A 21,872-nucleotide genomic window follows, 5' to 3' on the forward strand; every position below is an offset into this window, starting at 1 on the left:
TGAATAGTTTCAAACTTTAACGTTTTATAAAACACATTATAAATGGCGTGGAACTAATTTTGTTGAAGAATTCTAAAAAAAAATTCAAGGAACAAGTGTGCATAACACTGCCACCTACAGGGAGCTACGGGTACTGCAATGTAAGGCTTACATTGATTTTTCTTCACACTTATGTGAGAAAAATTTGAACTTTTTTCACAGCAGCGGCCAAATTATCAACATTCATGTCAGCATTTAGAATAGGCCCCAATCTGAGCATTAATAAAGGAAACAACAAAGGGTTTCCTGTATATTTTTGTGTAGTTTTTCCTCAATTTGTTTTTGTTTTGAAATGTCATTTTGTTTGACTTTGTATATATATATATATTTGTCATTCAGTGTATAATTTTGTTTGAAATGAATCTTGTGTATTTGTTGTTTTTTTGTATTTTCATTGGCATTGTGTATTTTTCTGCTTATTGTACTCATCTTGTGTATTTTTGTTGTCCTTTTGTGTATTAATCTTTTTGTTTATTCTGTTTTGTGTAATTTACTCACAAGTGGTGCATTTTGCTGTTGGGCAAATGTACTACCTTGCCTTAACCTAATACTGCAAATTAAATAAATTGAGTTGTTGTAAATTGTGATACCATACTATCCGATTAAGTGATTAATTTATTGACCGATTATGAAAATAATAGTTAGTTGCAGCTCTACTCATAATACACAAAAAATGACAATAAAATACACAAAATGACTGATAATACACACAGTCCGGCTAGCGTTAGCTTGTTTCTGACACTAACGTTACTGGTTGGTGTTGTTTTATTAGAAAGTAGCAGACAATATCTTAATGAAGTGACCTGACAGTCTTATCGGTTTTGCTGTGTGGTTTACTGGCCATTTAGCAACATTCACGCCAGCTTTCTCCTGAGGAGGGACTTTGGAGGCAGGGCAAGAGAGCAGCGGAGGGGGAGGGATCTGAAAGTTGTACTTGTTCAAATTTAATGCCATGTCCTCTCTCTCCTCCAAGTTACAGACTGCACCTTTAAATAGCCATATGTTTTACTGTAATGTGCAATTTTTTGGCTGAAAACAATAATAAGTGTGTGAATAGCAAAAGAAAATTGCTAGTGATCAACTGTTGTGTGGAGTCAACGTCTACAGACACGCCCACTCATGAATATGCATAAGTAGGCTGCAAAACAGCCTGTTTTTAGAATTGCTCAGAAAGTCACATTTCAGAGGATTAAAACAACAGAAAACAGACAAGTTTGAGAAAATAAACCTCAAATACTATGTTGTTGGGGTTCTTAGAACAAATGGAGATGGGTGAAAAATTCCATAATACTGGGCCTTTAAAAGTGTGGCACTAAAGTGTGAAGATGTGATTTTTCCCATCTGGTCCACTTGAGATCAAAGGACATGTGGAAAGACCTTTCTTTTTCTTCTTTATTTGGAATTTAATTTTCAGACTCCCCGCCTTTGTTTTCCTGGGAGAATCTTCACCTTGATGTTTCTTCTTCAGTTTGTTTTTTTTTAGTGACGACTCCGTGTTTTCAGGTCTCAGTAAAGTGGAATATTTATTTTGGACATTGAAGCACTCAAACAAACAGTTTCACAGGCTATCGAGGACTTACTGCAAATGTTGGAAATAAAGATATAAAGGATGAATCATCCTAATTTTTAAGAGAGTCTTTGTTCTGTTGTTGCCATGTCAAAATAAAATGTAACAAGTGAACGAGGGATAAAATGCAGAAAAATGCATCGAGTGTAATAGAGAATCTCATAAAGAGAAAGTGATGGACATCAGTAATAAGGTCTCCGTGGATTGTTCTGCAGGGAAAAAAGATAGAGCAGATTAAATGTTCAGATAAACACTGAAGATTTCAGAGGAAAGATAATAATTAGGATAAAAATATATGCATAATGAGTATTTTTAAAAGTGAAAAAACCAAAAAGGATCAGATATTTACCAGAGGGTTTGGTCTGAAGCGATACGCTAACATCATCCTCTTCCTAAAAGCGTCGTATTCATCGTCACTCTTCGTCAGCTCAGCTGGACGATCCATTCCTAATCCTGCTCCGTTTACAGGCTGAGTTCCTCTGGACACACACACATAAACACTCGCCGTCAATCGGTTTGAAAACTGATTATATTTACACATTTGGAACATTAAGACTTGGGATTACATCTGCACAGAAACCATCAATACGTATAACTAAAGCCTCCAATTTTCTGTGATCGCGGAGAATGCAGAATTAATGTTGTGAAACGAAAAAATCAATCTGAAGCGTTTTTCTTTATTTCCCTGATTTAAAATCAGTCCCAACATGACTCGTACATGTTTTGGGACAATATTACACATTCACACACTATTTATCACCAGAAAACAGGGGATTGGATGTGAAGCAAGTAGACAAATATGTCAAATTATATATTCAATATATTCAAAATCTTGCGCTACAAGTTACGGATCGACTAGTGAACGTGATATCCTGTGACTTTTTTCAAAATCAGCCAAAAAAAGAAATATATATATAAAAAAATTTTTGACCATCACCAGCCCTCCCTAAGGAAGGGTAAGGAACACTTTATTATAGGGATGATACAAAAAGAGAGGGCAGTGTTACACCAAAGTGAGGGGGAAGGGAGCAGGGAGGAGAGACTCAAGGTAGGAAATGGAAAGGGTGGGGAAGAGTTGATTATTTTAAAGTGAGAGTGAGATGTGATGTTGTAGTTGTGCATATCATGACAAGTGTGAAGCTTAGGTATAATGGTGGTGGCTGTGAACAGAGGGAAGGAGTGAGTGGTTAAACTGGTTATACCTTACACAAGTATTTAGTTTAAACCGACTACTTGCACATTGCACATTGCTTTAGTGCTACTTACCCGTCCTGTACTTTTTGTTTTACTTGGTTGTGTACGGGTATATTTAAAGTTCAATAAATATTCACAGTTCTATTGGTGCATATAATTTAATTTCTAATATATAAATTTATATCATATGAGTGTTTCAATTGTCTTTCAAAATCAAAGTGCTTTAAAAAAAGTATATCGGCCTCAAATATCGGCTTTAGATATCGGCCATCGGCTGAATCTTTTTCTATAAAATTGGTATCGGCATCGGCCTCTAAAAATCCAATATCGGTCGACCTCTATTATAAATGTAAATAATAACAGTATTGGACTCCATTATTATCATGTTTGGTATGATTTTGGGAAGTTTAATTGCCAGTAAAGTCAAGTAAACAGGGAAAGACGATGAAACCCAAACTAAAATGAAAATTGTAGCATGACACACCGATTTTAAAGCTATAAATACATGTAAAGGTAAAATATGGTGGTGGTTGCTTACTTGTTGACAGGAGCTTTGATTCCCTGCCCTTCATTACCAAGCCCCTCCCCTTCCTTCCAGCCCATCTTCATCAGCATCCTGAAACCCAGATTCTCCACCGTCAGCTTAAACTCTTTGTAGTCCGTTAAGTCTGGGTCCCGGCCATCCTACAAGTAACACAAAATAAAATAAAATGATTTAAGTATTCCACACGTTTATTTATTTTCTGCATTCAATTAGTATGAGGTGTATTAATTAATTATTATTACTAATATTTTTATTGCTTTGTATAGAACAGTTCATAAACAACAGCTTTCTAGCTCAACACTTTAAAACAATTCAGCTGTGGCTGCGTTGGAATGTAAATTATTTAATTACAGCAGCAATTTGTTCTAGTTAATAGGTTAATCCTACTTGTTAAATAAATACAGAAATAAGAAGTAACTAAGTAAACTATGCTAATGATTAATTGAACATTATTAAATTGAAAATAATTGAAAATAAAATACGTATTTAATCAGAGCTGCCAAAAATTGAGTTTATTAACTGTGTGTGTCTTAACTGCTCCAGTAGCCCCGCCCATAATCAAAGCATTTTTTTAATCACCCACTAGATGCACATCAGACAAAACCTCAGGGTTTAGTTAGTCTTTTACAAGTGTATTTCTAATAAATGTATACAAGCTTCAAAGTCATTAATTAAAAAAAAAAGTTAACCTTAAGAGCCTTGAAAGTTTCCATGAATTTGTCCAGCTCTTCAGGAGGTAAAAAGTCACCAATGAAGTGTTTTCCTTTCCCCATTTCTGTCAGGGACTCCGCCCACTCTGAAAACATAGGGTTTGAACATCAATGATCATTACAAACCTTAGTCATCTATAGAGCATTACAAATAATGAACTGGGTGCCATGGGGGCCACAAAACATATACACAAAATGACTCAAAAATACACAAAAAAGAAACATGAAAAATACACAAAAAAGAAACATGAAAAATACACAAACGGACTCCAAAAATAAACAACATGATTCAGAAATACACAAAGGGGGTATGTTACGAAGCTAGATTACCTCTTATCGCGCTAACTTCCAGGTTTTAATCAGTGTGTTCTAGACTACGAAGCTCGCTAACGTCTTACGGGGCTAAATCACATTAACAGTGTCAGCAGCTTCCTGCCTGTGTTCTCTCATTCCTGCCTTTTCTGTAACAACACTGTTGTTTTTGGTCTAAATTATGGATTTTAATTATTCATAATTTGAAACTTAAGCAACACCTTACCGGTCGGGACCAAGTTATGAAGTGGATCAGATCTGAGCGAGTATAAAAGCTCCGCCTCCTGGTGCGCAGCACTACTATTGCTCTTCGCTGCTCTTTGCCTATTTGTTTAAGATCATAAGCTGTATGTAAAGACGCTCGCTCTGCTAGTTTTCTCCATTGTAGTGATTGGTCAGACGCTGCAATCTCCACCCCTTTTATGTGAACGTGCACGTACCGAGGCTGAAAACACTTGGCATAAATTAGCGTGTTGTGATCGACCGTCGTAGGACAGCTTCTCTCTAACAGAAAATGTTTGGTTAGTTGAATCCAGCTAATGGATATTAATCCAGGATATAATTATCTAGATTCGTAGCATAGGGCCAAAATGATTCAATCAATAACACACAAAATAACACAAAAAAATCTACAAAATGACTCAAAAATACACAAAATGATGTGAAAAAATATACAAACTGACTGTAAAAACGCACAAAATGACTCAAAATTGCACAAACTAAGTTAAAATGACACCAAAAATACACATAATTACTCAAAAATGCATAAACAACATAGCCCTCTGAAAAACGATTCAAAGAAAAACAAGGACACCAAAAATACACAAAATGATGAGACTCAGAAAACCCACAAAACATTAAAAAAGATACACAAAATGAATTAACAACAACAAAAATGCGAGAAACAACAAAATTGGATAAAATCACCCTCAGATCAGTCATGATCACGTTTGTGTTGCCCCGCTGTGATAACAATGGATTGGACTCACCGCGCGTCTTCTCCATCTCCATCTTTCTCAGCTGATGCTCCCATGTGCCGGAGTGATCGTCCACGTCCTCATCGCTGTCGTACTCGTGCTGGTGATCTTTTATGGCTTTCTCCCAGATACGCTGCATGTCGGCCATCGCACGCTTGTGCTTCATGATCATGTCGTACATCTCTTGCATCTGAGCGAAGTAGACGAAGACACAGATTGTTGGAATGCTAATGCTAACGCAACAAAGGAAATGATTGTGCTGAGATGCAAAATGAGATGTTTCATCAAATAAAAGAAGTTATTGTTGCAGTTCTCATAACGAAAAGTGTTCAGGTCTGGTTTGAAGGGCCTTTGATTTTCTGTGATCACGGAAAACAGACGGAAAAAACGGAACCCACGTTTTGAAACGGAAACCAATCTGACCGTAGGCATTTTTTTTCCTTGTTTATTTAAAATCAGGCCCCAATATAAAACAGAAATGCTTCACAGGCACGTTTTAGTACAATATCACACATTTATACACTATTTGATTTAATGTCTAGAAAGTGTCACACAAACAAATATGTCTGTCCATAATCCTGTTGAACATCTAAATGTCACGGTTCAACTAGTGATCATGTTATCCTGTGACTGAAAATGAATGCAGAGCTTCATCTGAACTGTTCACATTATTATGACTGCATTCAAATGTGAAAAAGGCTCTGGTACAAAGACACATCACAGCACAAGCATTACAATCACATGGCTGTGTGGGATTTTGTGCAAAACGTGAGGGTTATTCTCTGGTTAGAGGAAATTAAAGGTTTCAAAAACAATGTTTTGGGATCATGTCACTAGATATGTAAGGATTTTTCCTAAATCGGCTAAAAATCGATGCAAATAAGAAGGGATTAAGATGAATACAGCACAGTATGTGCATCAATACTCTACTTAAACAATCCGTGAATTATCTGAAACATATCCAATGTAAAATCAATAACCAAAGTTGACTCTATTCACCATATCATGTTTGTCGGGCCCTATAAAATCTGGGTTAACAAAATCGCGGACGGAATCGACCAATGAAAATGGTTAAAAGCGGAAATGGACAGAATCGGCATGAAACGCCGTCACCGTGGGGCAAATAATGTTTTTTTAATGGGGAAATGTTACCGGGGGCCTCTTATTAGGTGCACCGGCCTGTCCTGGTTGGATTAAACTCCGCCTACACCAACAAAAACAACACAAATCATCACTGACTGCTAAATACCGAGCCACCAAGTGCCCGTTTAACTTTGCTGTGCCTGTAAAAGCTCCGTCCGTTTTTCGTGTAGCGCAGCGGTGCCCCGTGAGAACGTGATCAACTTTAATCATCTTTACCTGCTCAGTGTTCAACTGTTGTGCCTGGCTAACTAAGAATAACTCAGTCCGTGTTGTCCTTTAGTTCTTTTTATTCCAGCCTTTTGTCCGTGCCTCGTAGGTACACATTCGCAGTCAGCAAGCTACCTCAACTACAACCGCTTCAGTGGGAACTTCCGGTTTACAAAATAAAAGTCTGTTGGAGCAACGTTATTAAAATATTACAATCAAACAACATCTCATCAGAGCTACAGAAGATCCATGGGACAAGTTGTTCTGTTATTGTGGACGAGGCCATCAATACCAGGGATTATAGAGTCTGAAACATTGTAGATTAATGATATTTTCTGATACTGTCAAATATTCTGGCCCCTAGTAGTGAAAAAACTAATGCTTCCTTGTGTCCATTTAGTTTTGTGGACTTTACGGTCTGGAATGATGTCATCAGGATAATTTAAATTAGGTTAATTTAAACTAAGTTGATCAAAACTTAATCAATAAACCTGATCAGATTCAGTACATCATTGATCCCTGAGAGGAAATTGGGAGACATTAATGCTGTTCTCATACATCTTTATATGACAAATAATTTAAAAGAAGCAGTTAGAATAATCCATGGCACTACAATTTACATCTACTTTTAATTGTATGTTACTTTATTTTTAATTATGTTTTTTATTTATTTATTTATTAGTATTTATTTTGCTTCCTCACGAGTTATAAACTAATATTTAAAAAAATAAAAAATAAAAAATATTTCTAAAAAAACGGAATTTAAAAAATTAAAGCGGAAAACACAAAATTTGGGAAAAAAATAAAACGGAATTTGAAAAAAAAATAAAACGGATTTAATAGGGCCCTAGGTTTGCTGCCATTTCAAGAAGTTTTAGTGACACAGACGTTGGAGGTTTTGAAACAGAAAAATAGAGGCCCTACAGCAGATGAAATGCGTTTGTACCTCTTGCTGCTCTTTAAGTTGTTTCTTCTGATCCTCAGAGAGCTCAGTCACTCCAACCAGACCCAGAGGTTTCCCCTTCTTATAACCAAGGCCTCTCAGCTCCTGGACTAACAACACACAGCAGTAAACCAACGTCAAAGCAGGCAACAATTTATTTAAAACGAAACACAAAAGTTTGGTTTAAATATTCCAGAGAACAAATAGAATAGTTGGTATGTACTAGAGAGAGCTGGTGTGTCTGGGTCTGGAGCACTGATGGACTCAGGAACAACAATGGAAGGGATGGGCAACTCCACCCGGTCGTCCTCGGACCCCCATCGGCTCTTCCTTTTCCGTTTCAGGGGCGGAGCTTCAGACTCATGAGCAGCAGCGGGTTTGAGGAGCGTGGAAGCCGTTCCCAGTATGGAGGCAACAACTGGTTGCCTAGCGTCAGACTGGGGCTCAGCTTTGGGAGGTGAGAGGCTTTGGGACGATGCAGCACCATATTCTTGTAATTTGTCTTTGTAGAAGCGGTAGGCGGGACTCTGGTAGTCGTAAAGAAAACTGAAAAAGAGAAATTAGAAAGTCCAAGGATGAATGTAGATCAATACATCAAAGATCAATTGTTTAAAATAAAGATGTAAAAGGTCTAAATTTTGTTTGGATCTCCACTTATTGACATTGTTAGAAAAGTTTAGTACACTGCATTGTGGGATATGGAATCCTGTAGACCAGGGGTTCTCAACCTTGGAGTTAGGACCCCATTTGGGGTCACGAAACACTGGGAGTAGGTCGCTAGATGTCTTTAAGGAACTAAGAATATTATTTTTAACAATTTGAGCCCATTTTTGGTTATTTTTACAATTTTTCTGCAACTGCATCATACTTGCCATATTTTAACTTATTTTCATCCGTTTTTCTTGCCTTTAATTTTGCTCCTTTTAAATGCATTTTTGCTTAATTACTCTCATTTCTGACACTTCTCCATCAAATTTCAATGACTTTTCAGCACTTATAAACCCTTTTCACCACTTTTCCACTTAATTGCTTATGATGACCCACTATTGTCACTTTTAACCTCTTTTCATCATATTTCATAATTAATTTTGCCAGTTTAACCACATTTACGATTTGTCATGTCCATCATTTGACAGTTTAAACTAATTGTTCCTACTTTTTAGATTTCATTACCACAACCCTGCCTCCCATTTCTGCCACTTTTAAACTAATGTTGACACTTTGAACCTTTTTACACCGTTTTTGCCCACTCTTAACTAATATTTGTGTATTTTAAAATCCTATTTTACCACCTTTTCTACCATTTTTGGTCACGTTTAACCCAATTTATTTCTGATTAAAACAAGGATTTCCATCTTTAAGATGACTAATAGTAAACTTCCTGGATAACAGTGGATATTATTCAGATGAATAAATACATAAATGTGGTTATCACAGATTCATAGAACAATGGACCATCATTTTGTTGACTTTATGGATGGATCCCAAAAAGCTCTCCCCTTTATTCCCCCTTATAGATGGCCCTGTCTCCACATGACTGTTCTTCAGTCTTCAACCACATTCAGATACAGTGGGGGTCCCCCATTGAAAAGGTTGAGAACCAGTGGTCTACGAAACTCCACAAGGCAATGCACCAAACTTTTCGGGCAATGTCAATAAGCGAATGTTTACAGTGGAGATCAAAACAAACCTTTCAACCTTTGCTTTTTTCCCAGCAAACTATTTGTAAATGACAGATCTATGAGACCTACTCTGTGTGTTCATCTGATAAAAAAAAATGATGAGCTTTAAACAGTAAACTGTTAATAGCTGAGACGTAGCGACGCACCTGAAGGCTGGGTTGTCTCTGTTGCGTTCAGCAGCGATGGCTTCCACTTCGGGGCCACCCTCCGCCACAAACCTGGCCAGCTTTTCAGCCACTTGCTGGGTTTCCGCGTCCACTGGGGGGGAGACTTTAAGCAGCCTATTAGTACTGGGACTCAATTCACACTCTACTACAGAACCGTACTCAAGTGGCCCTCAGATAGCACCGCTCTAGAGCCAATCGGGGATAAGAAGAAGAAAAAGGGGGGAGAGTGGGAGCCACTTTTATAAATGCTTTGAAACAAAAAATAAAAACACGTCGAGCTTTCACCACAAACAATAAAACAAATGTGTAACAAACTATTATTTAGAAAAAGTGATGGTATCTAAATGAACTCAAGTTACAAGTTCAAAAGAGAACTTTAATTCATAAGTAACTCTCACTATAGCTTAAAGAATGACAAATATTAGAGATGTCCCAATACAACTTTTTCATTTCCGATATAATACCGATATTGCAGCCTTGAGCATTGGCCGATGCCGATATTGATCAGATATCAGCATGAATCATACATACTTTTTTTTTTCTTCTCTCTTTTCTTTAATAAAATCATAATAATTACTTATTTTGTAGTGTGGAATGTTAGAATAGGCTTAATCAAGTGATGTTACTCGGTATGAGAACAACTGACCAATTGGTTACATAATTTTTAACCTTCAACATAATATCTACAGTATTCTACAATTGAATAAAATAAATAAAAAATTAATTGAAAAAAATAATAATCGTAAACTCCGAAAATTTGTATCCGATATTCAATATTTGTTTTCAGGCTAATATCGGACCGATATCCGATCGGGACACCCCTAGCAAATATCAATGAAAACAACAACAAACTGAGAAAATTAAATCAGTGAGAAACGCAGAATATAATCTCGATCAGAAATGAGCAACTTCTATCACAGTGAAGGCCATAAAACGTGATTGTATCTGATCTGAGGGTCACATGATCAATTAGAATAATGAGCAATCAGAGCATTAACACAGGAAACAACAAAGAGTTTGTGTGTTTTTGGAGTCATTTTGTAGCTATATTGTGTATTTTTTTGTTGTTATTTTGTAAGTTTCTGTTGTTTTTTTCTGTTGTCGTTTTGTGTATTTCTGTCATAAATTTTTCCCCACGTTCCGTGAGTTTTCTCGAGTCATTTTGTGTGTTTTCACAGTTTTGTAGCTTATTTTGTGTGTTTTTCTTAATGTTTTGTGCATTTTTGGAGTAATTTTGTGTATTTTTGGAGTTGTGTGTTTTTCGTGGCATTTTATGTAGCTTTGAGTCATTTTGTGTATTTGCTGTCGTTTTTGTTGCCGTTTTGTGTATTTTTAAAAATGTTTACCGGGGTTTTTTTTATTTTGTGTATATTTTAGTATTTGGTTTTTTTTCATTTTGTGTTTTGTTGGTTATTACGTGTACTTTCCCTCGTGTTTTGTGCATTTTTGTAATGATTATGTATTTTGGGAGTTATGTGCTTTTCAAATTTTTGGTGTCCTTTTGTTTATTCTTCTGAAACATTTCCTGTATTTTTCATTTTGTGTGTTTTTTTTTGTTACTTTATGTATCTTTAAATCATTTTGTGCATTTTTCATGTCATTTTGTGTATTTTACGTGTCATTTTTTTTTAAGTTATATGACAGTGGAACCAAAAGTATTATAGTCTATGCATGGTTTGCCCGTTACATTCTTGTGTTTTGTGTGTAAAAAGGACTGTCGCCTTACTGCAAAGAAAATCTACCTACGAGTACAAATAAAGTAACCTATTTATAAGTTGTCAACGTTAACACGTTATTATCCTGTTAACACATTATCTTATCAACAATGATAACATTTTTTAGCAGAAAAAAATAAAAAAAACCTTAATTAATCATGAGTAACTTGGTGAAATCATGCGATTAATAGCAAAAAAAAAAAAAAATTAATAGTTTGACAACATTGATATACTGTACATATTGATGTTGTCTTTTGTGTTTCTTGAGTAAATTCTGTCTATTTTTCTGTCATTCTGTGCATGTGGCCCCCGGGCTGCCAATTGCTCATGTCTGATCTCGACGATCTATTGCTAACAATATATATATATCAATCTAATTTTAAAAAAATGGACTGCAGGAATAAAACAGCATTATAAACAAGTAATAAAGGTATTTTCTAATCTAAACCAAACATTTCACTTGTTATTTCATGTCATGATGTCATTCTAGTCAGTGAACATTCATTCATTCATTTATACGTATCTTTTTAAAGTTTAAAATGTGAAATTAGTCCTGAGAGGGAAGACGACAGTGAGAATCCAAACGTATACTCACCAGTTTCTGATGCATTCACTGCTTGTTGTTGTTGTTGTTGCTGTTGCTGTAAATCCTTTTTCAACACAGCCACCTGTCGTTTGTAGTACAGATACTCCAGACTGCTTTTGGTATATAAAAATCTACAGAGACAAAAGGTTTGTTTGAGTTAACGAGAACACAGAGTATGAAAATCTGATAGATTTCACACTCACGAGAAGACAGGGTTGTCCTTGTAGTCTTCCATGGCCTTCCTCTCTAGCTCCGCCCCCCCCTCTGCCACAAACGAGGCCATCTTGTCAATGATGAGTCTGGTGTCTGAGTCCTCTGGGGGAGAGACTTTAAATACACTATCAGAACATTTACTCACACTAAACGCTGATTAAACTACAAAGGAACCCTTTCATTTACCCTTCATGTCTAAGAATTTGGAGTACTGCGTCTCTTCCTCCTCCTCGTCTTCCTCATCAGGAGAGCAGAACACACTGGGCCTCTGGCTGAGGGAAGGGTTCTTCTTTAACTGGGACTGGACTTTATACTGACTCAGCATACTGCTGACACCCAGGCCGGGTCGCTGGCCAAAGAAACCACTCTTTTTCTGCACCGGGGGGCCTTCAGGTGACGGAGCGGGGGCTGGGGAAGGCTTTGTATCACCTGGAACTATAAAAGAAAACGGTTATTTATTGTTTATTTGAGGTGGCTATTACAATTCTATTGGATAATCTACAGCAGGTGTTTGAAATAATAGGAGTTCCATAATTTCCAGACTATAAGCCGCTACTTTTTTCTCATGCTTTGAACCCTGCGGCTTAAACAATGACACGGCTAAACTGTGGAGTTTTCCTTCGTTTTATAAGCTTCATGACGCCACAAAATTGAGCTCCGTCACATTAGACCAGGTGGAACAATGAAATTGCTAACGTTAAATCTTTCTTGCTCGCACAGAATCATTCTGATCAGTCATCATGCACAAGCTGCCTCATCATAACGACGCTGAGAAATGTTGTCACAGAGAGAGAGAGAGAGCGAGCGCCTTCTGCAGCAGCAGCAACGTGGATGAAGTAAAAGTCAGCCAGTTTTTCATAGAAGGATAACAGCATAAAGTTGTTAAATCACCGCATTAGGTTTGTTCAGGATTGATCGGTGCTGATGGAGATGCTTCCGTAATGAGGATAGACAGACGGAGCAGAGATCAGAACATCCTGGACACAAACTGTACCCAGGTTGTTCTGATCTCTGCTCTGTCTACAGTAAAAGTCAGCCAGTTTGTAATAGTAGCATAACAGCATTTACAACAGTTACCAAATCACCACGTTGGATTTGTTCAGAAGCGAACGCGTCCGTATTCTGACTCAGAGTCAGTGATCGCTCCGCGGTAGTTCACGGTAAGAAGAGCGGACAAAGTGGTGTAGCAGACTGGTTTCAGTAAAGTGACCATAAAAAGCTGTAAATGGACTGATATGTAGACGTGGGGCAGTGAGCAGGAGACTTCATGTAGTAAAGGAAAAGTATCAGTTGAAACACGGAAATTTCCGTGAAACCTAAGAAGTACAGCAGCCCGCCTACCTGCCAGTTCTGATTGGCCGAGTTGTCTAAAGGGCACCCTCATCAGCCAATAGGGCGCAGCCTAAGTTAGGCAGCAGCATTTGTGTGGATTTTTCTTAGAAAATTGCTAAATGATTGTAATGCGGCCAATAAAACAGTGAGCTTTATAGCCCGGAACTTACGGTAATAAGAAAATAAAGCAGGAAAATGCAAAAGACTAAAAGAGAAGCAGTTTGTGCTGTTTGTTTTACTATTAGCTATTCTTGTTTTTTGAAAATATGAGATTTCAGAAAATTGATTTCATTGTCCGTCGAATAGTTAAAGTGTACCTTTAGTGGGAAAGGAAATAACAAAAAATGTGTTTAATGTATTACTAATAAACTAAATATGTGCACCTTTTTATTTAAGAAAAAATACATTAAAAGGACTTTTTAGAACAATTTTATACATTGGGGAATAAACTATGGAGAGTCACCATTTTGCTCAGAATATGACGCACTTTTGTGTTAGCTATTGCAAAGGGCTAAGCTAATGAGCTAAGCTAATGGACACGAAGCCAAAGTTAAGTCTGTTTCTTAGCTCAGATTCAGTAAACCATTGATCACTGAGGGGAAATTGAGTGACATTAATGCTGTTCACGTGCATTTTTATAAGACATGTTATAAATAATCAGATCAATCTATGTCACTACAACTTATATCAACCTTTTAATTGTAGCTTACACAGTTTTAAATAACATTTTTATTTTTACATACATTTTGCTTAATTATGTTTTTCTTTTTTAATAAATATTTATTTTGTTTCCTTACAAGAGCTGAAAACCAATATTTTCTTAAAAAAAAGGATTAAATATTTCTTAAAAAAACAAAATAAAAAAAATAAATGTGGAAAACACAAAATTTTGGGGAAAAAAAAATAGATTTTGGGAAAAAATAAAATGGATTTCATAGAGACTTGTGTTTGTTTGCTTTTAGCTATTGTCAGAGCGACTGACTGACTTGTGATGTGCGTGGTTTTCTGGAACAATGACTCTTATTTATTTTCTAGAAGCGTATGATTCAATTTTAAAGCTGCAAATTGCTGAAAATGGATCTCATTGTCCATCGAACAGTGAAGCTCAGCCCCTGAAAGCCCCTAAAATACTCACCAGATGATGGTTTGCCTTTGTCCTTCTGCATCTTCATGAACTGCTGCAGGAAGCTTCCGTCATTTACAAACTTATTGGAGGAAGCTGCTTCATCACTGGGGGCACTAAAGAGATCAGAATGTAATCAACAGCTGATGCTGAATATAAAAGACCTCCGTGTGTGTGTGTGTGTGTTACCTTGCAGGAGGTTTGTTAGCTAACTGAGCATTCATCTTTGCTTGAGCAGCCATTCGTTCCTCAATTTCTTTCTTCTTCTGAGCGATGAGCTTTTCTTGACGGAGAATATTCAGATTCATCTTGTTTTTCTGCGATTGGACCGGCTTGGACTTCCACCCTCCTCGTCCTTCAAAATAAAATGAAATTAAGTAAAATAAAACTCTTAAGAACAAGGCTGCATACTTTAATGAGGCAACATATTAGATCATAATCGCAGTACAGTACAATCAAAACTCACAATTTTCTGCACAACTATTAAAATACACAATTAATCTAACAGGTGTTTTTCATGATGAATACAAAGAAAATTCAATACATTATGGTTAAAATCATCAGTTAAAATCATGATAAAACAACTTTCATGTAAAAATAAATACTGACATTTGATCTACAAAATAAATTATGGTTAGAAATAAAAAGATGAAAATTCAACAGTGTGAACAGCGTTTTTGTTGTAAACAAAAGTAGATTTTGGTTTGTTATGCAAAACAGTGACAACATTTTTTTTGGTATAATATTTTTTTTAAAAAACACAAAACAACTCAAAAAATACAGAATGACAGAAAAATATACAAAACAACAACAAAAGTACACAAAATAACTTCAAAAACACACAAAGCAATTCTGTATTGTTTTTGTTTTGTATTTTATGAGTCATTTTTCTTGTTGTTTTATGTGTTTTTTAAGTTTTTTTTAATATATGTATATATTTGTATTCATCTTGAGTGTCTTTGGAGTAAATTTGTGTGTTTTTGTTGTCCTTTTTGTCTATCTCTCTGTAATTTTGTATATTTTTTGCATTGCTGTTTTAATCTTTACAGGTAAAAAAGCTGGAGGTTAAATGTGCTTCAATGTACAATTTGGTTTTAATTTGTCACTTTTCATGGACTACAGCAGTTTGTTTTGTTTGAACTTGATCGTTTTAACGTTTCATGTAAAAAAAGAAATACTGACATTTTATCTACAAAATAATTGTTAGAAATAAAAAGATGTAAAAAAAATGACACGGTATGAACATTTTAGTTTGTTATGCAAAACAGTGAAAACATTTTTTGGGGATTTTTTTTACGAAGTGTCTATAGTTCCGAACCCAGACCTGTGTTGACACCGTGTTAGAATAGCCGAGTGGTCTAAAGCGCTAAACTTAAGGGTGTTTTCTTCCACTGTTGTGGGTTTCGAATCACACTTCTGACATGGTTTTTTTTTCATTTTAACATATTATCTCATTCAGTGCCAACCATTTTCAAAATTTCTACCTGCTCAGTGCCAGCCTTTTTAGAGCATTTTGACTAATTTTAAAAGACCCACAGAATATTTTGTACTATGACAATCTGAATTCTGACACCAGATTCTAGATTAGAGTCTCTATTTATATCAGAAATATTTTTCTTTCTTGCTTGTTTCGTTCTTCTGTAATCAGCAGCTGAATAGAGGCAAGTTTTACACAAATCACCAGTTTGTGACAAAAACCTGAGAAAAACAGCTTTTTCTGAAAAAACCTATTAATGACTTAGAAAGATTTTTTTTTGCTTTAGGGCCACCTCAACATTGGTTTTATTTTCAATAAAACTACAAAAACAACAGTGAGACTGGGCTTTAGGTGGCAACAATATTATTATTTTGCTATCTGGGTCAGAGTTGAATGGATTTCTTACTGTATTTTGGCGTTCCACCAAGTCTCTCTTCCTGTTAGTTCCCACACACGCAACTTCCTCCTCGTCCCGGACATGCCGAGTGTCAGCGCTTGCCCCATTTTTTTTTTTTTTTTAATAGTTTATTGTTTTATCTCACCATCGACACACTCTCAATAATCTACTTAGGTTCCACACATGCTCTGTTGCGCTGTTGTGAACTTCAGCATCAACTCTCGTAGCGTCATTTTCTGTCTCGTAAACTCCTTTCCTCTCCCTCTGAGCTCTGCCCATAACGGGTGATCTCTAATCCAAAAGTGTGCTGCTGCTACCTACATGTCACCAGTTGGTCACTACATCATGGTACAAGTTAGATATTCACCGGAGAGCTTTGTCACACTGTCTCCAAGCAACCCCAGCCAAAAAACACAATTCACTTCTATAGACGTGAATGGCACTCAATGAGTTGAGTTGCCCCGATTCAAAACTGACACCGGATATCGGTCCGATATCAGCCAGAAAACGAATATCGGATTTTATCGGGCTGCATCTAAAATCATCGATATAAGCTCTACAATAAAATGTTCTGCTCACGCACTTCTATCCATAAGTGACTGTGGTTCACACTCCAACAAAGTAACCTACTGTTGACTATTGTTCTCTGTTTGAGTAACATCACTTGATCAAGCCTTTTCTAACATTCCTCACTACAAAATAAGTAATAAAAGTATGTATGATTCGTACTGATATATAGAATCAATATCGGTATCGGCCGATACGCAAAGCTGCAATGTCGGTATCATATCCAAAGTGAAAAAGTTGTATCGGGACATCCCTAATATATAACATGGCAAATTCCACTTTTAAAAATACATACACAAAAAAGAAACATTTTAGGATATTTCCTGGGTTTGGGTTTTTTTTTCTTCATTTTAACATATTTAACACGGCAAATTCCACTTTTAAAAGTACATGTACAAAAAAAAACATTTTAGGGTATTTCCTACGTTAGGGTTAGAGCTAAAATAAAACTGACGAAACTATAGCGAGAAGGACACAAGTCCGGCAGTGACAGTGTAGTGTAGAATAAACCTACCGTGAAAGTTTCCTACGGTAGACAGTGGGCATGCGCACCTGGCAAACTGCGCATGCATGCCGGTCATTTTGATAAAAAAAAAAAAAAAAGGTAATAATCTTTCCTTTAATTTTTAGGGGTTAGGGTTCGGTTTAGAATTACGGTTTATCTAGTAGGAAAAATTAGGGTAGAAAAATATTGTACTTGTGTAAATATTTACTACGCTAATAGTGCGCATGCGCCTGCAAGAGACTTTCACGCAGAGAATTATTTTTCACTACAACGGAACTACCAGCATTTTTTTATTTTTATTTATTTAACCTTTATTTAACCAGGAAAAAAATCCCATTGAGATTAAAAACCTCTTTTTCAAGGGAGTCCTGGCCAAGAGGCAGCAAAGTTACAACACTGAACAGAAATACATTTACATTACATTAAAATGACAGGATAACATAAGAATCAAATAAAACAATTACAGACAACTGAGGCAGTCTCAAATTCTCTCAGTTTCATTTAAAAAGCATTCAAGGATAAAAATTCAGTCAACTTCCAGTCTCTTTGCAGTGTGTTCCAAGCACAAGGAGCTGCATGTGCAAAGGCTTTTTTCCCCAGCTCTGTGCGGGCAAAAGGAACTGTGAGCAACAGCTGATCATTGGATCTCAGTGCATAAGTGTTCGTGCTTCTGTTCGGCTTACTGCGCATGCAAGTGCCAGAACTATAGTCAAGTTTGTCTGAGGTCCGGACCAATAGCAAAAGCCATTTTTTTTAAAGTCAAAAGGAGATATTTTGTTTATTATTAGCTATAAAAAAAAAATTATATTACTGATTAGAAATAAAATAAATAAAAATGTATATTGTAAACAGTGAAAACATTTATTGGATTTGTTTGTAAAAATCAAAATAGAAGTAAAAAAAAAAATGTGGATTTCTGTTTACTATTGTATAGAAGTTTAATATTATTGATCAGATTTTTAAAAAATCCACATCCATATCAATGAAAAGCTAATGCCTTAGTTGCAGATACCATAGCACACAACATGACTGCATTAATCAGGGTTTCTTAAAAAACATAAAAGGATGTAAACAAAGAGTTTGTATCTGAGACGACACAGTAAAATATGACAGGTCCAAACGGGAGCAGACACACCGAAAACCCGTTTTGATTGAGTCAAAACACAACAATTTTACACGGTTAAAAGCTAAGACTGTATATTATTTCTTATTTTGAAGCTGGGTGTCGTACAATGAATAGTAAAGCTGTTTTTTACGGAGCTAGCTATCGGTTAGCAACGCTTACGCGGAGCTAACGTGAGCTACTTTCATGCTAGTAACGACATGAAATCAATTATGCGTTCATAAAAATAAAGGTTTACACACTTATAATAAAGCAGATGTGATTAAATAACATACCTGTGTCACTGGAGTCCATGCTCGCAGCAAGATGGATTAATTATTACTCACAAAATCCACACTTTCTGGACCACGGAGGCCTCAGGAAGCTAGGCTAGGCTAATGCTGAAGTCTTGACTCAAGAGGAAGTTTACAAGGATTACACTTCCGGTATCACTTTTTCATAATAAAGCTTTCTCTTCCAAGCGTAGAGGGAACTGGAAAAAAACACTTTTCTGTTCAAATGTTATTCTATAACAACAATATTCATATATACACTATCACCAAAGTTTATAAAAAGGATCCAGTCATTGTTGCATTAAAATGTTTCAGTAAATACATTTTTATACCAATACTAATATTAGTATTAATATTACTAATATTTATATTAGTGATGCACGATATTGGAGTTTTGGCTGACATCCAATATGCCGGTATTGTACAACTAATTTTACCGATAATAAATAATAATAATAAAAATACTTCAATTTAAGTTCTGTAAAACTTGTCATATTCATTAATGACATTAATAAATATGTAAATGGGTCACTTTTTTTTTTACACTTTGTTTCCAACATTTTGTCATGATGGAGGGTCCCTGAGTATTTTTTCACTCTTCAAAGGGGAGGTGCAGCTGAAAGAATTTGGTAAATTACTGCTTTAGGCTGTTACTCACCTTCAGGGTAACTCAAAGCCAGACGTATTGTCTGAATTCCAACGTTAAAACAAGAATCTGAAAAAAATCAATCCAGGACTTCAGAGGAAAGACTCGTCTAGAACATGCAGGACTGCTGCCCTCGAGGACCAGAGTTGGAACTCCCCACACGAGGCTACCATAACCAATACATAAGCCATATTAGCACACGTAAACATTTCTTTTGACACTGTGTGAAGAAAAAAGATGTTGCACTTTTACATGTTTAGATGTGCAATATTTATTCCAGTCTGACAATACATGAAAAGCAAAAATGCCACTGCGAATTAATATTTTTCAATAATATGCACTAATAAAGTCTTTCATAAATAAAATTAATTTTGTTCTCCATCGAACACATGTACTGTATTACTCTAAACACTGTGGACTTTGGCATGATTCCTTAACTGCGTGGAATGTTTGAATTTTTTCCCACACGAGTCACATCCGAACGGTGTCTCTCCGGTGTGAACGCGAATGTGTCTCCTCAGGTGTGTCTTCTGGTTAAAACATTTACAGCAGAAGTCACAGCTGTACGGTTTCTCCCCCGTGTGGATCCTCATGTGCGACTTCAGCGTCGACTTGCGCGTGAATATTTTTGCGCACACGTCGCAGCCGAAGGGTTTCTCGCCCGTGTGCAGCGTCATGTGTCGCTTCACGTTGATCATGCGACTGAAGCTTTTCCCGCACACGTCGCAGCTGAACGGTTTGTCGCCCGTGTGCACTCGCATGTGCACCTTGAGGCTGGACTTCTGCGTGAAGTGTTGATCGCAGGCGGGACAGTCGAAGGACTTCTCCCGCGTATGCACGATCATGTGCCTCTTCAGGTGCGTCTTGTGGATAAATCGTTTACTACAGAGGTCGCAGCCAATCGGTCTCTCCCCAGTGTGGACCATGGTGTGGCGCTTCAGGAGCGCGCGGCGACTGAAACTTTTCTCGCAAACGTCGCAAGCAAACGGTTTCTCCTTCGTCTTCGAGGTTTTCTCCGTCGTATAAGTCTTGTTTTTCCGCAGCAGCCCCTTCGAGCCGAAGCGTTTACAAAAGTCGGAGAAGTTGACAATCTTTTTAGCGAGGTCGGCATTCTCGCTGGATCCCGACACTCTGGTTTTCCAGTCGTCGTCAGTTTCGACTTCAGAGTCGGAGAAGTTATCTGGCCAATTGTTCTCATCATCCACATCCTCGTTGTCGTCATCGTCATCGCTAGCTCCAGATTCAGAGTCATACAGTTCCGATTCATCCATGTTGGCGCATGGTGAACTAGAGTCATTGGTCGCTCGTGGACTTTGTCGACCGCTGCTGGCAGTGGAACCTTCATCCTTGACGTGGTCTTCTGCGGTTGGTCTTTGCTGGGAGGACTGGGGCTGCTCCTCTTCTTCTTCAGTTTTCACAATAACAGCGACTATATCCGCACTCGATTGGTTCTCCTGTTGGCTTTCGAAGAAGTCCTCTGGTTCCTCCTTAATGTGGAAGTTCTGACCCAGTCTGTGGTTCCCATCAGTTCTCACCATCACATGTGAAGCTTTGGGCTTCAAACTAACATCCTTTGGTTTGGATCTGTGTTTCCAAACCTCATTCTTCTTCTTCTCTGTTATTGATCCTCCAAAGTGATCGATCATGTCATCAGAAGACGATTCCGTGTGATCCCGTGATGACATGTCGCTTTCAGATCCATAAAACGTAGAAGAAGCCATTGAAAACACACATAGTCCCAGCAGCGTCAGTGTGTAGTCCACAAAGGGTTAGCCGTGGCTAAGCTAATGGCTAAACGCTTCTTTGGTCACTTCTGACCAACAAACATCTTATAATCACGACTATAGACAGACATAGTGACTGACAGCCGCACAGCAAACAAACAGAACAGTCTGTAGTGCTGCTCGGTGCTAAAAAAAAACATGTTGAACCAACAACGAGCCCCCGGTTGTGTCTCATCTGGTGCCCATATTACTTAGTGACTTGCTTCCGACTGTGTCTCCGGTTCCTGTTACATCAAAAACACACAGCTGTCTCTCTAAGTCCATTTTATTTGCTCAGATAACCGTCTGTAGGTATATATTAATTATCGTGAGAACAAATGATGGGTATATTTTTATTACCGGTTTTATTTTTTTTTACATTATTTCCGGTCGGTTTCTTCTTCTTCGGCGTCTCCGCCGTCTGTGTTAGTATTCTGTGAAGGTCTGCGCCACCTGCTGTTCAAATAAATAATACACTGACAAAGGAGGTCATTGTTATAGATGTATTTATTTGTAAAAATAAAATACAGTCATTTAAAAAAGCTTAAGAATACACAAAATGTCTCAAAATGTGCAAAATTACGAAATAAATAAATAAATAAATAAATCGCACATGACAACAAGGAAACCAGACAAAATTACTAAAACATGTATAAAGTGGCAACAAA

The 21,872-nt window shown here is 36.9% G+C and overlaps 2 protein-coding genes across 2 annotated transcripts; both read right to left on the minus strand.

The window, feature by feature from the left end:
- Positions 1 to 1,788: 1,788 nt before the first annotated feature.
- Positions 1,789 to 18,935, minus strand: LOC114459751 (SURP and G-patch domain-containing protein 1-like). Its single transcript, XM_028441912.1, has 14 exons — positions 18,799 to 18,935; positions 14,644 to 14,809; positions 14,467 to 14,570; positions 12,186 to 12,434; positions 11,990 to 12,113; positions 11,796 to 11,917; positions 9,465 to 9,588; positions 7,860 to 8,182; positions 7,640 to 7,746; positions 5,356 to 5,533; positions 4,034 to 4,140; positions 3,339 to 3,484; positions 1,956 to 2,085; positions 1,789 to 1,815 (listed from the first exon to the last, which is right to left on the minus strand). The coding sequence occupies exons 1-14, from the start codon at positions 18,815 to 18,817 to the stop codon at positions 1,789 to 1,791; spliced, it is 1,926 nt and encodes a 641-aa protein (XP_028297713.1). The 5' UTR covers positions 18,818 to 18,935.
- Positions 18,936 to 19,838: 903 nt separating this feature from the next.
- On the minus strand, positions 19,839 to 21,560 carry LOC114459752 (zinc finger protein 468-like). The gene has a single exon (XM_028441913.1). The coding sequence runs from the start codon at positions 21,160 to 21,162 to the stop codon at positions 19,846 to 19,848; it is 1,317 nt and encodes a 438-aa protein (XP_028297714.1). The 5' UTR covers positions 21,163 to 21,560; the 3' UTR covers positions 19,839 to 19,845.
- Between the last annotated feature and the right edge of the window lie 312 nt (positions 21,561 to 21,872).

The sequence above is a fragment of the Gouania willdenowi genome, unplaced genomic scaffold (genome assembly GCF_900634775.1).
Source record: "Gouania willdenowi unplaced genomic scaffold, fGouWil2.1 scaffold_340_arrow_ctg1, whole genome shotgun sequence".
NCBI classification, from domain to species: Eukaryota; Metazoa; Chordata; class Actinopteri; order Blenniiformes; family Gobiesocidae; genus Gouania; species Gouania willdenowi.